Genomic DNA, 25,549 nt, shown 5'->3' on the forward strand with positions numbered 1-25,549 from the left:
GTCGGCCCGTTAACTTTGTCTACGGGAACGGCTTCCGCGATCTTTTTCTATGTCTCGAGTCTAACAGAGAGCCATGTCGGCAAACTGACAGCGCGACTAAATAAAGGGACTGTACAGTGAGCTGCGTCCCTCCGTATAGTTTCTGTTTCAGTAGGCTGTTACATTAACCTCTGCAGCATTGACAGTGTTTAATCAAAGCCTCTAATTTTTTATTATCAAAAGGGCTTTGATTGAGACTTTTAGCCAATTCTAAAGTCTGAACACACAGCGGCAGCAGTGATGCTTTACTGTGCCCGATCTTAACGCTGATTGGACAATACTCATGACGTCTACCAAAGATGTTTTATTGCCAAGATAACGATATTCCCTTGTCTCACACTACGGTAACTCGCCCACACAGTCCAGTCTGGGAAGCGCTGGCTGACTTCTCTGGCAGCTGCCGCTATCCCCCCCCCCCTCCCAAAAACAAAAACTCTTCGGATCTATACGATTCACGTGGGTCATATATTTTGATTCTAAACGGCGATTTTCGCCGAAAAGCGACGAGTTTGCAGGTATATTGAAACCAACAAAAAAAACTTTAAATTGTTTCAAAATAACAAAAAAGAAAATAAATGGTTTCAAACAATAAAAAGACAACTGCATGCATAGCGGTTTAAATATTTCAAAGAATACATAACTATTGTAACATTTGACAAGACAGACCTCAACAAAATGTAAAAGAATTATTCTGATGGGATCAGATAAACTCTCGGAAATGGGTTTACTCTGATGAATGAGGGTCTACAACAGAATCTTTTTAGTTTCATTGATAGGTGGAATTTCACACGAAAACAGGGCTCTGCATTTATTACATGATATTATATATTCACACACCATATGCTGAGACAAAAATAACATATTCTCTCGGCCACGTTTTGTTTTATGACAAACAGAAAAAACTCATTATTTGTTGATGCCTTAATAACTCTGATAATAAAATGCATGTGAAATACAGATGCGTGTCTGTTTTATCTGATCTACAGAAACAAGGCTGAAATGTATTCTATTCAGTCCAATCTTTAAAGCTCCCATATTATACACTTTTCGGTACTATTATACAACATATTATATGGTCTTAGTGGTCCCTAATACGTTTTTCTTTAATTGTTTGCTGAAAAAAACTTTCAGATAATTTATTGTACTATGCTGATGTTCAGCTAATCTCACAATGGCCTATTTTTTAAAAAGAGCTGCAGCTCCCCTCGTAAATATACAATCTTTGAGCTCCCCCCGCCCCCTGTCCGGAAGCGAAGCCAGATACGCCTCGCCCTCTGTCTGTCAGGGCCGTGGACCAATAAGAAATAGGGGCAGGGCTGTACGCTTATTTTTTTAGGTGGTAGCACTGGTGCTAGCAAGCAAAAAAAATCAGTAGCACAAAAATAAATTCAGTAGCACACAAAGTATGATCGAAAACTTGCATAACCTTAACCCATGCATTTCGCTCTAATTACCTTTTAGCCTGTCATCTTGGTCTCATTTGAAACTCTCAATTAATGTCATATCCTAGTGTGTGCAGTAATAATTGTAGAAAAATTAATAGGGGTGCACTGATTGTAATTTAGACAAAATAATCTAACCTGCCTGCCAATTGCAATTTTTTGCTGATTCAGAAATATTTCTCCCCATAAAATTAATATCTATATATTTTTTGTATATACATATCATTATTATATTCATAATAATAAACATTTTTGGTAAATGTCCTTCTGTTAATTAAAACCTAACTTTAAAACATATAGCCTATTAAATAAATAAGTATAGATATTGGTACAATTTAGGATAAGTTAAATAGGTTGTTGTGAATGTGTTGGGAGTAGTTCTTCAGTGGCTTATCAGTTATTTCAAACTTTGTTTAAATAGACTACTGTTGTTGACTGCTCTCTGCAGCTGAAGCAGTTGATTTTCAAGCTAGCGCACTGCAGGGCTGTGAAGCACGAACTTCCTGTTCTTACCGGCTTCAAAAAAGTCAACTCACGTTTGGCTAGTAACATGCTTTTAATGTGAAGGCGCACAGGAAATGTTTTGTTTGCACACGCGCTAACTTAACTGCGTGCCGTCTCTTTCCGGTTATTACCGTTGGTGAAGTGTAGACGCTAGGTCCCGAGCACACATCTTTCACCAGCCAAAGTGGAGGGTGGACTCAATAACTTACTTGCCTAAGACTACATTTACCCGAATTTGGAGAGTGTTAATGTAGAGCCCTCTAAGCAGTGTTGTGCAGCACTCCTCTGTGTCTCAAACAGACAGCATCTGCTCATTAGCACTCGTGCGAGTGTACTTGTATTCATCATCGCACGTGATCAATTTCAGTAGCAAATGCGATCAAAACTGTCGCACTGTACAGCCCTGAATAGGGGTGTGGGCTGCACAGTGGAAGCTTCTGGCTTTCCAGTTTGTGAGGTCAGAAAAGGGGAAAATTCTGACTGGAGTATATTGGGGGGGAGGGGTGGGGGTTTCAGAAAGGGGGAGAGTGAGAAAAGGAGAGATTGTTATTTTTCAAAATATTTTGGCAGTCTCTAGGCACACCGTGGACCCATGGATATGTTAGAACACATTTAAAAAGTGCATTTAGCATAATATGTGACCTTTAAGAAAATGCCAAAAAAACTCAAAACCTTCAGCAGTGAGAGGATATGGAAATAACATTAAATAATTGCAGTATTGACTAACCCCGTTCGCAGTTCTGTCAGATTTTTTTCCAGACTGTGGAACAATTGGCGAACTGTATGCTAGACACTGAATATTGTGGAAGGCTTTGTATTTTTTTTTGCGTAACCTGTTATTAAGAGAGTGTGAGTGAATATAAAAAATCTAAGTAAGTTTTATTTTTCAGAAATTCACAAATCAGATGTGCTTCCATGTTTCTTCAGTGAGTTTTGAAAGATCTCCTATTGGACTACTTTTCTGGTCTTCATTTCTTATTAATAACTCCTATAGAGCAACCTGACATGAATCACAGCACAAAAAACAATGTAGATTTTCGGGAAGCTCTTCCTCTCATCTTGGCGCTTTCAGCATTCTCTGCCTACATTTGGCTTCGTCCTTCTCCGCCCCCTCGTCCCCCTCCTGCCAACCCCACTCCGTTGTGATTGGTTACCTTCCGGAAGACCTGTGACAGGCAGTGGAGCTCCAGCTCCTCCTTTTGCCGGTGCATGTAGCCAGGAGCGTGCCTGAGCACGTTGCAGCATTACCATACATGGAAAATCCGGATTGATCTATGTAGATAAATCCCGGAAATTTGAATCGTGACCGGCGTCCCTAGTGTCCCCAGTGCTCTGCACAGCCACCCCAGCCAGTCAGCTGGGAGTACGTCTAAATTCATGTACGTCATTATTTGACACTTTAGTATGGTTAAACATGACTATAAATCATTATAACAATGTTTATATGTCATAAAAGTCTAAAAAGCAAAATAAGTGCTCTTTAATGGGGTCCTATTATGCTATTTTTCAGTCTAACTTTGGTACTGCAGTTAAGTCTCTCAGCAAAAACGCTCTCTCCCTCTGCACTGTGTTTGAACCTGGCCAATCAGAGAAGGCTGTTAACTGCATAGCAACAGGCTAGTTTCACGTTACACTGAGCGGACTGCAGTGTGTGTGCAGGCAGATTTGAACAGGCGGGGAGGGGGGAACAGGGACATGTCTGAGCGTGCAGCAGCCTGACCATACATGGGAAATCCGCTTTATCTACGTAGATCAATTCTGGAACCTAGGCACATGACAGCTGCAAATGGCATTGGAGTGTTGAGGCTGTGCACAGCCACCTGCAGCCACCCCAGACAGTAAGCAGGGAATTTCTCTAAAATGCATGTATGTCATTATCTGACACTTTGGTACCATGTAGCATGACTGTATAGCAGTATAACAGCATTTAGAGGTCAGAAAAGAAGAGAAAGTATGATAGGTGCTCTTTAAATAAATTGAAATGCACAGAGTTCACTCATCATGGTCTGATCGGTCCAGGTTTAAACACACTTGTGTTTCTTTAGATGAGAGTTTGTGGTGAATCTTTTCATACATTTGACGCACCAGTACGGTTTGTGTCCTGTGTGGATTCGCTGATGCTGTGAGAGTTCAGACCATGAGTAGAACCGTTTGTCACAATGTTGACATTGGTGTGGTTTGACTCCAGTGTGGATACGCTCATGAGCCCAGGATGAGCTGTAGGAACTGAAGACTTTCCCACAATGCTGACAAGGGTAGATTTTTTCCTTTGTGTGGATGTTCCTGTGTTTATTGTAAGAACCTCGATGGGTGAATCTCTGGCCACAGTCCTCACAGCTGTATGGCTTCTCTCCAGTGTGAATACGGCTGTGGGACTGCAGGTGAGATAAACGAGAGAAAGCTTTACCACATTGGTCACAGCTGTACGGCTTCTCTCCAGTGTGAATACGTTGGTGGTGTTTGAGGGATCCTGATTCAGTGAAGGTTTCTCCACATTGATCACAGCTGTACGGCTTCTCTCCAGTGTGAATAAGTTGGTGGCGTTTGAGGTTCCCTGATTGAAAGAAGGTTTCCCCACATTGGTCACAGCTGTACGGCTTCTCTCCAGTTTGAATACGTTGGTGGCGTTTGAGGTGTCCTGAGTGAGTGAAGGTTTTCCCACAGTCCTCACAGCTGTAAGGCTTCTCTCCAGTGTGAATACGTTGGTGGCTTTTGAGGGATCCTGCTTGAGTGAATGTGTTACCACATTGGTCACAGCTGTACAGCTTCTCTCCGGTGTGGATTCTCTGATGAATCATTAAGGCTGACTTCGAGATGAACTCCTTCTTACACTGTTGACAGGGATGAGGTTTAGCTTTCTTTGTTCCTTTTTGTTTCTGTAGCAGACAGACAGACAGACAGAAATACAAAGACAGAGTATGAGTGAGGCATAGTGTTGTTTTTGGGGGCCTGTTTTAAGTCTTTGTGTCAAATTGTCATTTTAGTTTTTATTAGTCTTAGTCACATTTAAACTCTTTTTAGTGTAGTCAAGTCTGAGCATTTTAGTCTTCTCTTAGTCAGAATTATCTGGGACTATTTGCGTCTAGTCTTAGTCAACAAAAGCTGATGACATTTAAGTCTAGTCTTAGTCAATGACATTTGTATTTAAGTCTTTTTAGTAATGCAATTATACTCAGTTAATATAGTACAATTACCTAGTATAGTACAGACAAAATCAAAATGTTCTTTAAGTCCCCCATTTCACAAGTCAAACAAGGTTATCTTATCTTATTATATTATTTTTACCTTATAGACTCAAGAATACATGCAATTCCAGACACAGAAGACACTCTGATTTAATTTACATCATATTTATTTGAGCTAACAAACATGAAAGAATGCCGGATTCCTCAACCTGAACAACAGTCTGGTGGAGCTCGGACAGCTTCTCTTTGTGTTTCAAAATCTCCTGTCTAATGACGTACATTTATATAAAATAAATAGGCCTAAATAAAATAGCTTCAAATGACAATGCCAGCAAAAAATTGACATTACATTCAAGTTTAATTAAGAGAAACGAGGTGCTTGAATGCTAGAGCTACAATAACATAATAACAAAGTGCAAATAAAATGATTGTGTATGGCTTGTATTGCTTGTAAACTGAAGTCAGATTTTGTATTACAAGATATAACACAAATGGTTTGAACCATGCGATTGGTAGCACAGACGGCATACAGTGGAATTCGTTGACAGAACTTAATACATGGCACTTTGAAAATCCTATGTAAATCACGGCATTCTACAGGTCTGTTATTTCCAGCAAGACAGACCGCTGTCAAGGGTATAATGACCGTTGCCAAGGACCTACGTCATAGTTTTGATGGATAGACGTCCACTAACAGGGCTACTACTCGTTCAGAAAACAATGGAATACTTTTTCAACATGACTTTGCATGTATCAGGAGAGCAGGGAACACAGGAGTCATGGTTAATGTCCGACAGGAATCCAGTCAAGACGACGTGAGTACGTTTGGCCGCATATTGACAGTTAGCCCAACTTCAGGCTGCAGCCCGCAATGTAAATGTTCAGCAGTCATTTTCTCCGTGTTATTGATTTTGGGGGATAATGCTTTGTTAGCTTCTATATTGCCATTGAGGAAGTAACGTCACCTGCTAACTTTCTGCTATTTCAAAATAAAAGCCAACTCACATTTGTCTAGTTAAATGCTCATGTTAAACCAGTGAAATGCTTTTAATCTGAAGCCGTAGCCTGTTTGCAGCCCTGAGACTCAGGAAACAGAAATATTCCAAAATAATAATAATGGCGAGACAAAATAGCCTTATAACATTTCGTGTCCTCTCGTTTTTGTCAATGAACATGAAAAGATATTTTAGCAGAGTTTTCGTTTTTGTAAACTACATTTAGTCCCGTTTTTATTTGTCAACAATAAAGCATTATATATATGATTATAGTCTTCGTCACATGACCACAATTTACGTTGCGTCTCGTCTTGTTTCTGTCACGTGATAAAGGTTCATTGACGACGATATTTTGTCATACATTTCGTTGACAAAAACAACACTAGTGAGGCAGAGATGTGCAGTCAGGGTCGGCAGCAGTGATGGGAATCGTTGGGATTTTACAACAAATGAAAAGAAGACCTGGGGCCTCATTTATCAACCGTACTAAACACAAATAAGAACATTGCCAGGCAAAGTATGGAATTTACAAAAATGTACTTATACTTAAGAATGTGTGTAAATTTAAGCACAGCTCTGGCTATGATTATGAACCGAATCTAGAGGTAGAATAGCGATATTACAAGCGCAAAGCAAAGCATTTAAGAGTGTCAACGTCTGCATTAAAGGGGACATATTATGAAAAACAAAACATTTCCGGAGTTTGGGCACACTTTTTAGGTTATTGGGGTCCCTACCAGCACACACAAGCTTTAAAAAGACAAATATGTCAGTTTCTTCTGGGACACTTATTTCGAAAAAGGGGGGATTTGATGGTCTGTTCCAAAATATACCGGCTGATGACGAAATCAGTCGGTTTTCATTATAATATTATACTCCCACTGGAAAGCTCGCCAGAAACTCGGCGACGCCCCCGTTGGTAACCACACACAGCTGAGCCTCCACTGCTAATGCAACAACAGAGTAGAAGCAAGCTGCAGTGTTAGCTCATCCTCAAGCTACCATCACACCCCAGCCTCGAAGCAGACCAGGGCTGAATGGATTTACTTCATTTTGTTTGGCTATGCCCAGCAAAGGTTGGCAATCTGTTAGTGTGATCTGCCGTTATACTGGAGTGTGGAGGAGACTGTGTGCCTTGAAGACTGAGAGACACCATCTCTCCTCTGGAAATGTAAGTAGTCCTAAAAAAACAAATCTGTCCGTTTATGAGTTCAATGTGTGTAATGTGCTTTAATTGATCCCTCCTATAATAACCAACGCCGACTGAAATGAGATAATGCTGCTGGGTTAAGTAGTTAGCGTTAGCGTCCGCTAGCTTAACCGTTAGCTTTATGCTAACGGTTAGATCTGTGAGTCTGTCGTGACAGCCCCTGTGTGAAAAACAGACGGTGAAACTGTATGGTGTGTTGTAAACTGAAGAGTATTTGTTTGTTGTTGACAGTGTGTAGTTATTTAAGCAGTCATGGTACACAGCAGTAGGCCTATTACATCTCCAGTGTAATGTACACTATAACAGACAGGAATACTGTAAGTTGCCGCTGCTGCTGTTTGTTTCCTGTCCATTATATTTCAAAAAGCACACAGTATCACTCAGAACTCGTTGCTTCTTGAGCAAGGGCTATACTGAATCTATTAGTAATAGCCTATCTTATTTAATAATGGAAGAAAAATATATTTTCATTAGTTTGTAGCAAGGCTAGGCTGATGTAACATTGATTGTGCCATGTTTTACAGCTATCCGAGTGACCTGACGGAGCGTTGACCCACAAGGACCGTCACACTATCTGTTCCATCAGAGGACTGTTCACTGGGTGGGACAGGTGGTCTCTTTCAGGGCCCACCAGCAACAACTGGACAGTTACATACAAGTTATGGCTTTGCTTCCGTTTGAATTATGTACACTTTATATTTCCATTTCACTGAATATGAATAAACTGCTTTATTTTTAAGGATGGTTTTGGTCGTGAATTGATTGCCATTTCTTATTTTTTATTTTCCATGTCGCCCTTTACATAAGAAAATAGGAAAGGAGACAAACAGAAAATGTAAGAAATTTGCATTTTCATTTTTGAAGTTTATGAAGTTAATATAATTTATATTAATCAGCGGGTTAAACTGTGTCCCGCTGCCACAATGCCACGAGCTATGCACGTCCATCGCCGTGATGGCTCTGACCCATAGACTGTTTTCTGACCGTGGCTATCTCCGTCTTTTAAGTACACTGTAAACAATTGCTGTAAATTTACAGCAGGATTTCAACAGCATTAACCTGTTATTTATAAAAACAGCATTTAACTGTTAATATAAAAGGTGGTTTGTTAAATGACAGTCCTTTGCTGTTATGTTACGGAACGGTAATGTTTTTCAAAAATACTGAACTTTGCTGTTAATTTACCATCAAACTTGGAAGGGACAACTTGACGTGAGCTGCCTGCACATGTGAAGCTTTTACAATGTTCTTCATTAATCCTAATCCATCCACATCTTAACTAATAAGTGTTGTTTACTTTATATCCTCTGGTTGAGTTTACTTAAAGTTGAGTTATATTTACTTGGAAATGGAAAGTGCAGTTAACATAATTAAACCAAGTTAGTCTGAAGTTATGTTTACTCAGTAGAATGAAGGAAACGGATTGCCTTTGATAAATCAAGTAAGCACAACAAAGTGTATTGTAGAGACGCCCCCTTTCCCACAATGACTTGCACTGGACTAAACGTTTGGTATGTTGCTATTTGCACCCTCAGTAAAGGGGATGTTTCATTCCATTACCACACTATGCATTTTGTTTAACTAAAACATTTCTGTGTGAACTAACCGTTATTTTTGGTTATAACAAACGGTTTGTGGAAATCTTAAGCAAGATCCCTAGTTTAACTCAGGAGACAATTTACAATAGAAATGAATCATTCCATTGAACTTGATATATTGTGACAAGTGTCTTGAAGTAACAAACAGAAGCTGATCTCTGTGTTTAGCATTTGAACAAATAGGGAACATAGTAAACTTACATATGGAATGAAACACATCTGCCCAATGAAATACAACATCACCTTCGCTCACGGTGCAAACAGCAACATAACAAACATTTAGTCCAGGTTCATCCCTTTTTTTCATTAACAGTATAATCCTGTCAATTTTAGTGACATTAAAATAATGTTAATTTAACAGTATTAAAATGGCAACCCTGCTGCCAGTTGATTAATGTATTTTTCCAGGGAAATTTCTTACAGTGTAGGCTAAAGCCTCTTGTCGGTAGTGGAAACGCATGGCAGATCTAGTAGGGTAACCCTGCCGAACCGTGCCGAACCGAACTGTGCTGCTCAGAGGAAACGAGGCATGATCTAAACAGCGACAGACATACAGCTGTTGATCCAGATCAAAACGGGACAAACCACCAAATGTTTAATCTTTATTGAGAGGGGAAACACATTTTGGCTGGCTGCCATCAAGAGCCTTATTTTACAAAAAGCTCAATTCAGATAGCCTATAGCCTAAACGTGGACAAAATATAGCCTAGACAAGTTTCTTCTTTCCTCGACACAGACACACACAGACGCGCTCGCGCGCCCTTAAACTGGGCGATTTCCCACTTTGACTCGACAAGTGAAGTGAAGACAGGGAAAAAAGAGAGACAGAGACGACGATCGCCTCAGACGCAATTTTCACTCGTGGACCTAACCAATAAAAATGCTTTCATATGCAGCTGTCTGCACTGGGGCTTATGCCTCAGCTGATCACGAGTATCAATAACATTATCAATAATGTAGGATGCGTCCTTCAGTTCCCAGTGCGATGCTGACGTCCGCACGTAATCGGTGATTAATGAATGAAGAGTAAAACAAACATTTATCAGATGATTATGAGACCCAAGGCCTACCTTTGCGCAATGGTTAAGTTCGCCTCTGGGCGCGCACACACACGCGTGCGCACGCACTTCTTTCACTAAATTAAAACATGTATTTTTCAAAAACGACATTTAGGCCATTATTCTCATATTTGATATCCTGGTCATGAATTGTGATTAAAAATGGATAAAAACGTGTTTTAGTATAATATATGATGTAGATGAGAGGATGATTATCAAAAAAACAGGTCACTTTTCGTTTTTCGTGTTTTGATTTCCAAACGGATATGGATTGAACGGAAGGTACACGGATTCAACACAATACATACAACAGTAAAACTTTATTATAAATGAGTGATCAAAATACAAATGATACATTATCTATTAGAAATTGAAAGGGTGTCAGATAATTTGCAGCTCTGACTGTAATTTTTTCTATACTTTTTTTTTTTACAAAAGATAATGCCTTTCCAGTGAATCTTGGCCTGATACATTCCTTTCCTGCCTCGTTACTGTACATGTTTACATGTTACCTCAGCATGGCTTCACAACCAAAGCTTTTTCACTCCACCGGGTTGTAGATCATTCCCCAGTTTAACCTGTAGAGACATACATAAAACGTTGTATGTTACAAGTTTAGAGAGTTTATGCATAAATACTTAGCTCATATTCTGTTACTGACAGTGACATATTTACCTGAGGATAATGTCAGGGAAACCAGAAATCTTGATGCAATTTTCACAGTTTGCAGCTCAGACTCCTGCCTGACCAGGTTCAGTTGTAAAGCTTTTAGTTTAGAAGTGGTAAGTGTGCCGATATTTGCTGTAGAAATGAAGCTAAACATGTTTACATCGATCTCCATTGGCCAAAAGTAAACAAAACTGACAGCTGGGCGTGTGCCATGCCCATGTAGGTAGGTATAGAGTAAATGAGCAGGGCAGTGCATGCACGCCCATGTAGATCTGACCAGTCAGAGCATACTAGAATTTTTGCGAAGGGGGGGTAGATGTCAAATGCAACCTTTTGAGTTAGAGAGCAGAGAAGGCTTGAAAAGCCGATGAAGAAATGGGCAATGGTAGAGAACTAATGTTTTTTTTAACAATAAACCATGAAAACCTCTTCTGGTAGACCTTGGAAATACACCTTTAAAACTGAGATTTGGCATAATACGTCCCCTTTAAGCAATCAACATCCACATATGTCCCCTGTTCCCTTTAATTATAAAACATTCAATTACTCCATTGTCTCATTTTAAACAGACAAATTACCTAATTGGTGTCAAACCCTATAAAGACAGCTGTGAGAAATTTTAGAAATCTAGTGCAATGGTTTATCTTGTGTTATTGGAAGACCTGGCAAACCATACGCTCCGCAGGGAGCACATTTTCAAAGATCGCGCTGATCTGCTTTGCAAGAGCACAGAGTGGCTTCTTAGTAGGTACTGCTTCCTAAAGAATGTACTGCTGGATTTGTGTCGTAATTTAGGACCAATGTTGGCTCGAGAAACGAGACGCATGAATGCAATCCCTGTGCATATCCAACTCCTGTCCACCCTGGGACTATTAGCTACCAGCACATTTCATCGTGAGGTTGGAGACATATCCAGCGTTCCCCAGCCATCAATGAGTAGAACCATGCCGGCGGTGTTGGATGCAGTTATTTATATGGCCCCGAACTACATCCAGTTCCCTTACAGAGATCCCCAATAAGCCGAAATCAAACAGGGCTTTCACGCAATCGCCGGATTCCCAAACATAATTGGAGCCATAGATTGCACCCACATAGCCATAAAAGCACCGTCAACCAAAGAAAGTAACTATGTTTAAAGAAAGGGGTTTCATTCTGTCAACGTGCAAATAGTTTGTGATGCAAATATGTCCTTGTTAAACGCTGCTGCGCGGTGGCCTGGAGGAACACACAACTCATTTATCATGCAGAACGGCTCTGTTGGTGTGTGTCTCCAAGAAGGCTCTGTGGAAGATGGCTGGCTCATTGGTGAGTAGGGGAGAACGGGGTAATTTGTCACATGGGTTGGATGTCACAATCGTTATATCTTGGAACCAGAAGGTGCTGTCTGTGAAATTTTGGTATGTAAATATCCAGAATTGGGATCAGAGGTCACCTACATAGTCTTCCTTGGAGTTAGACCGCTGAATTTGAGGTGAGACGACTGTTTGTGTTTTTCATGTCAAATTCAAAATATTTAGCTCCTCAGTATTTTTCTTCCAGGCTTTTACACAATGGGTTTATAACAAAACACTTGTTACTCATACAAAGTGTGAAGGGTAAACTATAGTTTAGATTGTTGTTAGCAAGCTAATTAGTTGTCAGATGGTTGTTGGCCTTGATGCTAGCAAGAAATTCAAGTTGGGGTTGGTCGTCACATTTTTTGGGGGGTTGGTTGTCACATGTTATCTCAAGGCTGCAGCCAGAAAAGGAACCCAATAACGAAATAAATTGTCAAGCTGTATCATCACTGACACCCCAGAGAAGGAAAGAATAGAGCAGGAAAAGGCAGCTTGCATGCAAAAGAAAAAAGGGCAACAAAATCAAAACAACCCAGTGCATCCCAAACTGGACCAGCTGCCAAGGCTACAGTAAGTTATGTAGGCCTATTTGTCAACTTGACAATGCAATTAAACTATCAAATTTAGTTCTACTTGCTTGCCTTCTTTTTAAGATTATTCCCATTAAGATAACATTGTGACAAACAACCCCATAGTGTTTGACAACCGACCCCTTGATGGGGTTAGTTGTCACAATGTGTAAGGGTGTCTTTGATGATTAATTTTTTCTTTATTACAATAAGATAGAAAAAGTGAGGGGTACACATTTCAAGCCAACACCTTAAGCTTCAATTTAATGTAGGAATGACTATTGAAAGATGTTTAGGTGATGAGCAATTCTCACTAGAGTAAAAAGTGTGCCTACTTACCCCGTTCTCCCCTATTAGGCTGCTCATATCGCGATTCCGATTAGATTAATTGTTCAGCACTACAGCAGATAATACATTTAACATGATGTCATACATTTCAGGTGCACTAGTGTGACCAGTGAAAGTATCCCGGGCACCCCAGATATTTAGGCGCCTAAACATCTGGAGCCCTGTGAGCATCTGGCTATCACCATAGACATCAACACTCCTTCCTCCCATCCGAAAAAAAACTCCACATGTATATCCGACTGTGGGGCGACTGTGGCTCAGTTGGTAGAGCGGGTCGGCCGATGATCAAAGGGTTGGAGGTTCGATCCCCGCCCTGCCACCTGTGTCATAGTTGTTGTGTCCTTGGGCAAGACACTTCACCCACCTTGCCTCGTGTGAATGTCGATAGTTAGCCTGCTATCGGTGTATGAATGTGTGTGTGAATGGTAACGTGTAAATGGGAACAGGTCTCCCTTGCAAAAGAGTCTTCGGACTCAATGGGATTTACCTGTATAAATAAAGGTTAAAAAAAAAAAAAAAAAAAAAAAAATCCAACACCGTAGCTGATTTCTGACATCTTCAACTACACTCTGTCCACCTGCCTCAAACAATTGGCCCACATTAAAACATTCACCCTCTGAATATCAGAACTATGGGTCTTAACTTAACTACTCAACCAATCAGTAGACAACGACAAAAAGTTTGTGTAATTTTTCATTTGAAATAAATAATAATGAATAAATACGTCTTTTCAGAACACATTGAAGTCATTTTCTAAACCTAAAAATAAAAAAAAGATATTCCTTTATTGACTTTTCCTAAATGGTTATGATTTACTTGTTTGGCTAATAATGACTCTTCTCCTGGATGTTTCTGTTAGTGCATGTGATTGCATTTAATTTTATATTATTTTAATTTTTTTACATTTCTTTGTGTATTAACTTCTGTGTTGTGAGTCCAACATCACTGTGACCTTAAACCTGCAGTGTGTAGAATCGTGGGATTTTTTTCATAGCAGACTTGGTAGAAAATAATTATAATATCCATAAGTACGTTTAATTTAGTGCATAATAGCTGAATTTTTTCTTTAGAAATGTTTTTCCCCCTTAGAAAGGGTCTCTTATATCTCTGTATTTCTCCATACCATGGACCACGTCATAGTTGGAATGTCATCAGCTCTACAGAAGCACAGAATGGAACAGCTGGCCACACTGTGTCCATCAGAACTACCAGCCGGAATGTTCTTGAAGAATTACTGTTGCTTCTCTGAAAGGGAGCCATAGAGACCAACTGTTGTGATGATTTCATATTACACACTCAGGGTTCTTAACACTCACGCAATGAGAGTGAGACACACGCATTTCAGGCAATTCACACGCTCCACGCCACACCTTGCATTTCTCACGTAAATTATAACTCTGCCAAACAATTTTTTTTATATATATAGCTTCGATAAATCCTGAGCGTCACCACCATCACCATACGGTTCCGTTAACCTTTCTCTGCAACGAGCTCTTGGGTCCAACGCAGCCACACACCAGTCAATCAAACTACCAGGTGTTCAACCAATCAGAAAGTAGCAAAGCATTTGGGGGTGGGTATCACCCTATTGAATTGAATTGAATTGAATTGAATTGAATTGAATTGAATTGAATTGAATTGAATTGAATTGAAAATGTTTTTATTTCGAACAAGTAAATAATAAAAAATAAAAAAGCAATAATAAACAATAAAATAAATTAAACAAGTGGACAGTTACAATAAAGTAATATTTACACACAATGAAAACCACAAATGAAAATAAACTGTCTTACACTTGCTTTACCTGTTCGAAAAGGGGTGAGAAGAAGACCCTATAGTATTGTTGTCATATCATATACCGGCTTTTTCAACGAGTGATGGTCGTCTCATCGAAGGAATTTACATTTGCGGAGGCCCGACGTCAACACCCAAAGTAAGTAATTAATTGTTTTGCTGACGCTGTGTAGGCCTACTTACATGGATGGGTGCCAAGAGAGTGATATTCCAGTGTTGCTCAATTTTATTCTCCAAAAGGCTCTGTTGGAGGTATGAGTGTACTAGAAACCAAGGTAGGCAACAGTAAAAGGCGGGGACCATATTTGATGAATTGGATGTCTTTCAGATTCTTGATATGTGCGTCAAAAAAACTACAGATTTATTACATTGGAAGTGTTGATTCTGTTGCAGACAAGGAGAGTGGAGGTAAAGGTGGCTGTTGCAATGGTGGAGCACAATGTCCCCTTTGCAGTCGCTGACCATTTTAGTCCTCTGTATAGAGAATGCTTTAAAGATCCCCCACAGCTCAAAACTTCAAGAGTGCCAGCACCAAGACAACGTGCATTATCAACAGAGCTGTGGCGCCACACTTCAAAGATGACCTACACTGTAAACAATTGCTGTACATTTACAGCAGGATTTCAACAGCATTAACCTGTTATTTATAAAAACAGCATTTAACTGTTAAAATAAAAGGCAGTCTATTAAATTACAGGCCTTTGCTGTTATTTTACGGAACGGTAATGTTTTTCAAAAATACTGAACTTTCCTGTTAATTTACCATCAAACTTGGAAGGGACAACTTGACGTGAGCTGCCTGCACATGTGAAGCTTATACAATTTTCTTCATTAATCCTCATCCAACCACATCTTAACTAAAAAGTGTTGTTTACTTTATATCCTCTGGTTAAGTTTACTTAAAGTTGAGTTATATTTACTTGGAAAACGTAAAGTGCAGTTAACTTAATTAAACCAAGTTGGTCTTACTTTTAACTGAAGAGTGGTGTATACTCAGTAGAATTAAGGAAACGGATTGCCTTAGATAAATCAAGTAAGCACAACAAAGTGTATTGTAGAGACACCCCCTTTCCCACAATGACTTGCGCTGGACTAAACATTTGTTATGTTGCTTTTTGCACCCTCAACTATGTATTTTGTTTAAATAAAACATCTCTTTGTGAACTAACCGTTGTTTTTTTTTATAACAAAACGGTTTGTGGACATCTTAAGTCTGATCCCTAGTTTAACTCAGGAGACAATTTACAATATAAAAGAATCATTCCATTGAACTTTATATATTGTAACAAGTGTCTTGAACTCACAAACAGAAGCTGCTCTCTATGTTTAGCATTTTAACAAATAGGGGACAAAATAAACTTATATCGGGATGAAACACATCTTCCCAATGAAATATAACATCCCCTTCGCTCATGGTGCAAACAGCAACATAACAAACATTTAGTCCAGGTTCATCCCTTTTTTTCATTAACAGTATAATCCTGTCAATTTTAGTGACAGTAAAATAATGTTAATTTAACAGTAATATAATGGCAACCCTGCTGCCAGTTGATTAATGTTTTTTTACATGGACATTTCCAACAGTGTAATGATGAAGATGAAAGAGAATCCCTTCACTCTCATTACAGATGGCTCAAATGATACAGGTCAGTTTTGCAGGCTTGTTTCCTTTCCTTTATACGTCACAAACACTGGCAATATTATCAAATACTGTATGATAATTTTAGTTAAATTATTGTACATTATTGTTGCAGGACTAGAGAAGATGAATCCTCTGACAGTAAGGATATTTGACACCAAAGTTGTCCATCGGTTTCTTGACATGTGCCCCACAAGTGGGCGAAACTGTGGGACAGCTGAAGTGATCTATACAAAAATTGATAGTGCCTTGAGAGAAAACCACATACCATGGAGTAATTGTGTTGGTTTGTCGGTTGACAATGCACCTGTAAACACTGGTGCAAGAAATTCCATTGCTGCTAGAATGCTGAAAGAAAATGGCAGCGTATATACACACGGATGCCCTTGTCATATACTGCACAACACTGCTAAAAAGGCAGGTCTGAGCTTTCTGGAGGTAAGTTTCAAAGTTATTCATTGCCTATGTAAAGTGAACTACATGACAAATTAAAGTGCTTTTCTGAGTGAATATGATGCAACACAGGTATCCAGATTTGACCCAGAGGATCTTGCAGTGGACATTGGGTACTGGTTTAAGGGCAGCACCAACCGAAAAGGTTACTTAGCAGGTTTGTGACGCAACCTGCTCACTGTTAAATATAGATTTGGAATTCATAATTGGTTACCTATAATGTAAATGCTTTTTTTAATCAGAATTCTGTGACCTCCATGGCAGCGAGTACATGGAAATGCTGCTGCACGTATCCGTGCGTTGGTTAAGTTTGGAGTCATGCATTACACGCATACTGAAGCAGTATGGCCCCCTAGCCAGCTATTTCTAGTCTTTGGGTAGGTTGCATTTTACAGTGATATAAGGACAATCTTTTCATGAGAGAAAATAAACATGAATTGGCATGAATGTTTTTAACAGATGAAAAACAACCTAGATTCAAAAGGCTGGTCAAGGCATTCTCCAACCCCTTGACAGAAGTGAATCTGCTCATCTTCCAAGCCATATTTCCCATGTTTTCCACGCTGAATCTCCTTCTTCAGAGAGAGAAGTCTTCAATCTTCCACCTCCTTAGAGAGGTGATATTGAATTATTGAGCTATCCATGTATCTGTTTTGTTTTCAAATAATACATGTTTGTATTTTTTTATAAAATGTAATTCTGCAGTTGAAAACATTCTTCATGAAACTGTGTGCGAGGTTCATGAAGTCGGCTGCACTGCTTGGTCGGAACGTGATGGAGATTGCCTACAAGGACCCACTCAGTGGAGGCAGTGGAGTATGCCATTGCCCGCCTTCCCCTGCGGGACGTTCTTCTGAAACACGCACAGTTTGTTGATTTGCAGCAGAGGACTGAATGTGAGATTGAGGATGTCCAATACTTTGTTGACAGGCAAGACTTTTCATGATCTTGCCTTGAGCTGTATAGATCTGTCTTTCCCTACGGTGTCTGAATTGGCTCTTTTCACATTGTTTTTACCCAGGTAAAAGACGAGTTTTGGGAAAGAATGGCCTGCACCAAGAACAAGGTAAAACACGTCTGCCAGACACTAGCCCCTTTTACACAGAGATTGCGGCATATTGACGGAACAACATCGCTCCAAAATGCCGGCTTTGCTTGCTTCTGTGTTATTTACACAGAACCAAGCAACGCCGGCCTCCTGGCGCATCAGTAGCTCCTTTTACACAGCGTTCCGGAATGAAAGAGGTGTGACGTAAACATTTAGCGCTGCGCTGGTCAGCTGCTTTACAACAACAACAACACTGGCCGGTGAATTGAGAGCAGAAGTGCTGGAGCTTGCAGTAAGAGGGCCGTATGCTACTGTCCCCGTGATGTGCCGGTTGATCTCGCTACGCGCTGAGTCCAACATCACTGTGACTGTTAACCAAACTGACAAAATCACCTCTGTGTCTGTGTGTTTGTGTGACAGGTTGGCTGTGAGCGAGTCTCTTTGTGAGGGCAGAGATCTGCCAATCAGACATAAACATACACACAGTGTGTGAAGTCACATTACTGTAGACAGAAATAAAGTGTGGATATACGCTCAGACTTAGGATAATAATAGCGGCGGCGATCCGATCGCAGCCTGGCTTAGCCTAGCCTAGCTTTCCCATTGTACAACTTCTCCTGGGCAGAAATAGACTCATACACTCTGCAAAATGAAGCCCGGGGGTTTGGATTGAGCAACGGACCTTATGACCAGCTAGATTATACGCCGTTCCTTTTATTTGGTGATTTTTACAGGACATCAGGCCGCCGTGATTAATGTTAAACACATGTCAAAACTGACAAAATCAATCCGCTTCACCTCTGTGTGTGTTTGTGTGACAGGTTGGCTGTGAGCAAGTCTCTTTGTGAGGGCAGATATCTGCCAATCAGACATACACATACACACAGTGTTTGAAGTTACGTTACTGTAGGCAGAAATAAAGTGTGTATATATACGCTCATGATTTAGAATAATAATAGTGGCGGCGATCAGGGCCGGCGGTAGCCAGGGGCCAGGGTGGGCCGTGCCCACCCAAATGTGGGCTGTGCCCACCCGATAAAAAATAAAAAATAAAAAAATTTAGGTGGAAGTCCAGACCCACTATCGGACGGACCTGGGGCTGGTTTCCCGATAACGTCCTCTCTTAGCGAGCTATGAAGACTCCTACGTTATGACTTACCAAAGTTGTTTACCTCTGTAGTCGTGGTTCCCGAACGGTCTCTTAGGAGAAACCCTCCTTACGTCGTTCGTACACTGCTGAAATCGATTGCTCAGAGTTTGATTATCCATTTCCTGCTCATTTCATGCGCAGCTGCATGACAACACTAGGCTATATTATAAAACGTATTGCAGTCTTTGCGAATAAAAGATAGCTAGAAATCCTTCTAGGCCGAAACATTTATTTAACACTATAAGCGCCAGCGTTCTCATATGCTGCGTAGTCAAATCTACCCGTGCATTTCTAGTGTAATATAAAGTCACAAATTAGTTTGTTTAATCATCATCTGTGTTTTGGACCTCTTGTTTTATAATCTAAGTATCTTTAAGAACACTAATCACGTTTCGTGGTGGGTCAGTAAGGAAACTGAAAGTAGATATAATATCGCCAATATATAGCCTATATCAATAAAAACAGACGGCCAAAACAGCGTCCAAATGAGCTAAAATCCTAAATACAATAAACAGTAACATGGCACACTTATTTTAAGGTAAGCTTTAATTGATTATTAATAATTTTTTTCACACGTTTACATGTTTTGAGGCGGAGGATCCGACGCACCCTGCCCGGCTGCTGTCAGCTGAGCCGGACGAGCCGTGTGGAACACAGTGGGGAGGTTCTAGTGTTAACCATGGTCGAACATACTACCATAGCCTATACTGATTTTAAAAAAGATATAGAAAATATAGAAACAGCGGAGGAGATTAAGATTAAGATTGTTTCCAGCAATTATTTTCTTCATGAATGTGTGGCACTTCCATGCGCAACAGGGATATGTCACTTGTGTCCGTTTTACGCATGGTGCTTTAATGGAAGGATATGTATCGGTCTGTATCTCTGGCGATGCCACAGCGATCGCAGGGACTTTTACTTGTGTTATTAAACTTATAAATCTGACTGTATTTCATATCAAAGGGACACAGCGATGACTGTATTAAATATCAAACTGATAAAAACGATCCGGACATCGCATCCATTCAGTTAATGCAAGTCAGTTATATGACTAAAAAGTACTTGTTCATGTAGTTTGAACACTTTGTGAATCAGAGTGAATGGTATTCTGCTAAAATATCAAATAGCCCACTTTAAATATACGTGATACACTATATACAGTTGGATGGTTTTTAACAGTTAGATATTAAATACAGTCATCGCTGAGTCCGTTTGATATGAAATACAGTCGGATTTATTAGTTAAATGACACACGTGAGAGCTGAAACATCCCTACGGTAGAGTTAAGAAGGCTCTGCGGGCGCTCCAGACCAACCTTACCAACGTGTGATGTACGAAAGACATTCGTAGCAAAGAGCGTTTCGGGAAACAGGCGAAATGTTAAGTAGGAACTCTACGTAGGGGTTACGAATGACGTAGCGTTAAGAAACCGGCCCCTGTTCATTCGCTGTCCAAGAAAATGTCAAATAAAATTCAGACAATTAATTAATACTAAAGAATATACCATTACCATGCATTGCTTCTAATTGTATTATTAGGTGGGCAGGACAGCCTGCCTCCAAGTTACCCACCCGCTTATAGTGGTCACTGGTCAGCAGAGCCGGCCCGAGGCATAAGCGCAATGAGCGGTTGCCAAGGACCCCGACTGCCAGGGGGGCCCCCCAAATTTTTTTTTTTATTTAGTTTTTTTTTTAGTTTGTGTGTTTGATATCAACATCATATTATGTAAATGTAAATTATCATACAATAAAAGGAATACAATGTTTTGGTAGATAGTTATTATCTTAATAATTGAATCAGTTCATCTGGGAGGTAATCCGAGGTTAACTGATCACGTCACGTTCAAGTCCATGGCATGCACAGTGTGTATTGAGTTTATTTAAAAATATTTGAAAATGGGGCTGCCCTCAGTTGCCCATGCACTGTGTATACTGTAGTCTATAGCCTATTTCAGCCTCATCTGTGGAAAAAAATATAACTGGACAACAGAGTTATTCTGCTTCGTTCCTCTCACTGCATTTAAATTAATTCATTATATTACAGAAAAATATGTCCCGTAAAAGAAAAAGAGCACCAAACCCATCCCAGAGGACCCTGCATAATATTTTATTTCAAATGTATATTTCTATGGAAAATCTGTGTCTTTCTTCAATAGCTTCTAATTCACCAGACCCAGTGTCTCCAAATTATTTGTTCACACAAAATTCCTCAGATTTAGCCTCTTAATCTTCCTCTCAAAGTGCACCAGATTCATGCATTTCACTTTAAAAAGGTAAAAAAAAATCTCCCGGGGGGGCATACCCCCGGACGCCCCTAGCAGGGTCGTGACCTCGGCTGGCTACTATTTTCACCCAGCTGGACATCAGAGGCAATAGTGGAAAGTAGTGTGTATATAGCTCTGGACTACCACCATCCAGGTTGCCCAGTCCCAAAGCTTTCTCTTCAATCAGCTCAGGCTGCCTACAGTTCATACTGCGATTAAGAAAAATAGATACATTATGTTGTATATAATGTATATTATATGTTATTCATAAACATTTTGGAAAAAAAACATGCAAGAATCAAATCTCCCACACAGCAACACTCAAAGTTTATTTGCATACTGTGTTCTACACAATTCACAGTAAATGTGCCAAAAAGCAGACGCAGAGATCATACAAGGGCTCTGCGCGCGCTCGCATCTTCAGTCTCCCTGTAAAGTGTGCCCACCTAAAATTTCTACAGGCCCACCCAAGTCTGACTTTCTAGAACCGGGCCTGGCGGCGATCCGATCGCAGCCTAGCTTAGCCTAGCCTAGCTTTCCCATTGTACAACTTCTCCTGGGCAGAAATAGACTCATACACTCTGCAAAATGAAGCGCGGGGGTTTGGATTGAGCAACGGACCTTATGATCAGATAGATTATACGCCGTTCCTTTTATTTGGTGATTTTTACGGGACATCAACGTAGGCTATGGAACGTCAAACGCCCCCCTGTTCCGCAACAACAAGCTGGAGCATTTAAACAGAGAGGCGGAACTGATTGTGTCGGGAATCTTACTAGCCCCCGAGGTAGTAAAATTCCCAGAACAATCTCTCGCACCTTTCTTTGCGCAACGGTCGCATTTATACAGCAGGGCGGAGGGCCGAAATTCCGGCATTTTCACGGCTTTCACTGGCTGTGTAAAAGGGGCTATGGACATACCCTATTTGACAGACATACAAAGCCAGATATACGTAAAAGTAACAGCGGCTCCTTGTTCTTTCTCAAAGGTGACTGGCTTGAACCAGTTTGGGTGCTCCCACATTCAAATGCGGACGCCGAAAGAGTCTTCTCCATGGTTGGTCTCAACAAAACCAGCACCAGAAACAGATTAGCCCTAGAAGGAACATTGTCGTCCATTATGATGGTCAAAATGGCTGGTGTGGAGCCACAGTGCTTCAAGTGGGAGCCAGAAACCCCTATCCTGAAGGCCTCAAAATCTGCCACTCGAAGCTACAACAGCGAGCATCAGTAATATCCAGTATCCATATTTGCTGAACTGAACTAAGAGTTTTACTGAAATAAAAGAGTTTTATAAATAGAACTGTGTCTTAAGATTTAATATTGATCCCCAACACCCGTCCAACCCAACAACCCCCCCCCCCCCTCCCGAACAACTACCCTAGGCCTACACCCATCTCACTAGTCTGGCATTTGGTATTAATCCAGTTATACTTTCATCATAAAATTACTACAATAGGCTATATTTTAACTAAAACAAAGAAATTATACTGAACTGAACTTGTGTTAAAAACCATTATTATGCTTTAAATTAATAAATAAACACAATTTTTTGGGGGGAAATCCGCTTCTGTCTCACTCTAAACAATGTCCAAAAGTTGAGAACCCTGCACATTGCACCTTTAAAACCTGTTAATAAAAAGACCAAACTTTGTTTTCTTCTTTTTCTGGCAATATTATTGATGACTTTTTATTGTCATGCTTTTATTCTGATACTGAATTGTTGCCTAATGTTTGCATGATAAACGTCTGCTGTGTCACCATATGATAAGGTATAAGCTATCATACAGAATGTTTTGTTGGCCAGTTGGTTTTTGTTCTACTTTATTAGATGTAAACAGAGAAATGCTGCAAGTCGCAGTATTTTAAAGGTGCGAACACACTACACGCGTTACACGCGTACAGACGCGTATAAAATCGGCAATTTTTCCATAGGGAACCATTGGTTTACACGCGTACATGGCGCGTAGATGTGTCGCTCGCGCTAAAGCAACATTTTAGCCGTGTTAGCCGCGTATATACGCACCTAACGCCCCTACGCGCGGAGTTTTTTTTTTTTACTTTTTACGCTCCTACGCGTGACGATTAACCGCGTTGGCCAATCAGCGTTGGGCTTGGACGTCACATACATTGGCACGGTCGGAGAACAGTATAGAGGCTGAGAAACACAGAGGAGGAAAATGTATTGCAGGCGCCCGGTGCTGTATGACAGCAGCTCGGGAATAGAAGACGTGGGCAAAGTAAACCAGGAGAATGAACTTCCTGGTTAATTCAGTGAATATGTGCGGCTGTGCTTTAGCCGATAAACAAAGTTAGCGCCATATAGCATTAGTTAACTCACCCGGTTGTGTGCGGGCGGCTAGCGCCTCTTATTATGAACCCAAACATGACGGCTATGTCCGGGGGACTTTCACAACAAGTACAGCGAAGCACCGGTGTTGATCTACGCCAGCCACGGTCCCCTGTCACAGCCAGGTAGGGTAATGTTGGCTACTTGCCTTTATGTTGTGCCGCCGTGCACCGATGCTGCTGTAACTGTGTTTGTTATGTAGCTGCCGTGAATATGCAATGCTTTTTTAATGCTAAGCTATTTGTGCTGTTCAGTCTGTCTTTTGGCACAGTTGTTGGCCGTGTTGTTGTTTTTGTGCGGCCATGCACGCTGTTGTGTCGGGTCTGATCGCAGCCATGGTTGATTAGGGGAAATACAGTATCGGGAGGGAGACTAGGCACGTTACGCGCGTATAACCATTTTTGACACAAAATGATCAAGAAACATTTTAGCTGCGTTACCCGCGTAAAGCTTACGTGGGTACGCGTGTAGTGTGTTCGTACCTTGAAGGCTCATTTATGCTCCAATTCCGTGCGTAAATAGAGACGTACGTTTACAACGTTATATCCGTCACTGCCCTCATACTTCCATGCGTCCTTTATGTTGGAATGGACATTAATCAAATCAACCATTAGTGGGCAGCAGCGCCGCTCAGAGTAAAAAGTTACTCAGATAGGAAGAAGAAGAGCCAAAGAGTGAATTAACTGGAATACATTTTTTATAATAGGTCCATGGAAGAAACAGCTTCAGCGATATAGGCCTACTACCGTAGCGATGGAATAGGCTAAACTGGAGACTGTATTTTAGACAGCGGGGGTCTGAGGACATTAATCACGACATGTCAAACAAACTAGTCTCGCACGGACCTCCGGTACTTCTCTATTGCTGCCCTCAGCCTGCCGTCTAGCTGACATTCCTCCCCGTGCGATCCCCGCTCCTGCTGCTATGTTGTAGTTGTCTGTCCCTGTGCCCCAGCCGTGTATGTAATTTAGTACCAACTCACACAAACCTCTCCTCAAAAGTTAAGACATTTTCTAAAGTATTATGTCTTTCGTTTGTGTTTGTAAACAAATGTACACTGTTAGAAATTTCCCTGTAAAAAAACATTAATCAACTGACAGCAGGGTTGCCATTTTAATACTGTTAAATTAACACTATTTTACTGTCACTAAAATGTACAGGATTATACTGTTAATGAAAAAAAGGGATGAACCTAGACTAAATGTTTGTTATGTTGCTGTTCGCACCGTGAGTGAAGGGGATGTTATATTTCATTGGTCAGATGTGTTTCATTCCATATACGTTTACTATGTCCCCTATTTGCTAAACATAGAGAACAGCTTTAGTTTTTACTTCAAGACACTTGTTACAATATATAATGTTCAATAGAATGATTCACCTCTATTGTAAATTGTCTCCTGAGTTGAACTAGGGATCTGGTTTAAGAGCTCCACAAACCGTTTTGTTATAACCAAAGAAATAACAGTTAGTTCACAGAGAAATGTTTTATTTAAACAAAATGCACAGTGATGTAATGGAATGAAACATCCCCTTCACTGAGGGTGCAAATAGCAACATAACAAACGTTTAGTCCAGTGCAAGTCATTGTGGGAAAGGGGTCATCTCTACAATACACTTTGTTGTGCTTACACTCTAAAAAGTATATTTTTGAAAAGTTGAAGTAACGGACTGTTTTGAATAAGTCTGACTCAGTTTTCTGCTTTAGCGATGGCAATCTACTTTTGTGGAGTACATCAAATTGAAATTGTACTTTACTACATTGACCTGACATTGACTTGCTTTTCTTATGCAAATGAAAGCGATTCAATTAGGTTTTCCTGTCTAACGTCATGACGTGGACATTTATTTGTTGTACGTCAATGTCTTTTTCAGCTAGAATTTTCCTGTGAAGCCGCCATT

General features: G+C 40.4%; 1 protein-coding gene across 3 annotated transcripts in view; it reads right to left on the minus strand.

Annotated features, from left to right (window-relative positions):
- Window positions 1-623: 623 nt before the first annotated feature.
- The window catches only part of LOC307270123 (uncharacterized protein), a 46,372-nt gene continuing 21,446 nt past the window's right edge, over window positions 624-25,549 (minus strand). Inside the window, exons 2-3 of one of the 3 annotated variants that reach the window (XM_080053288.1) lie at window positions 4,393-4,861; window positions 624-4,360 (exon numbers count right to left, since the gene is read on the minus strand). In XM_080053288.1, the coding sequence (XP_079909414.1) occupies window positions 4,317-4,360; window positions 4,393-4,861 (513 nt within the window). In that variant the 3' untranslated portion in view covers window positions 624-4,316. Of the gene's footprint in view, window positions 4,862-10,543; window positions 10,610-25,549 lie in introns of all 3 variants that reach the window. The other 2 variants (XM_080053287.1, XM_080053286.1) reach the window with 2 other exon arrangements.

The sequence above is a fragment of the Ammodytes marinus genome, assembly GCF_949987685.1.
Source record: "Ammodytes marinus genome assembly, chromosome: 24".
In the NCBI taxonomy this organism is placed as follows: Eukaryota; Metazoa; Chordata; class Actinopteri; order Uranoscopiformes; family Ammodytidae; genus Ammodytes; species Ammodytes marinus.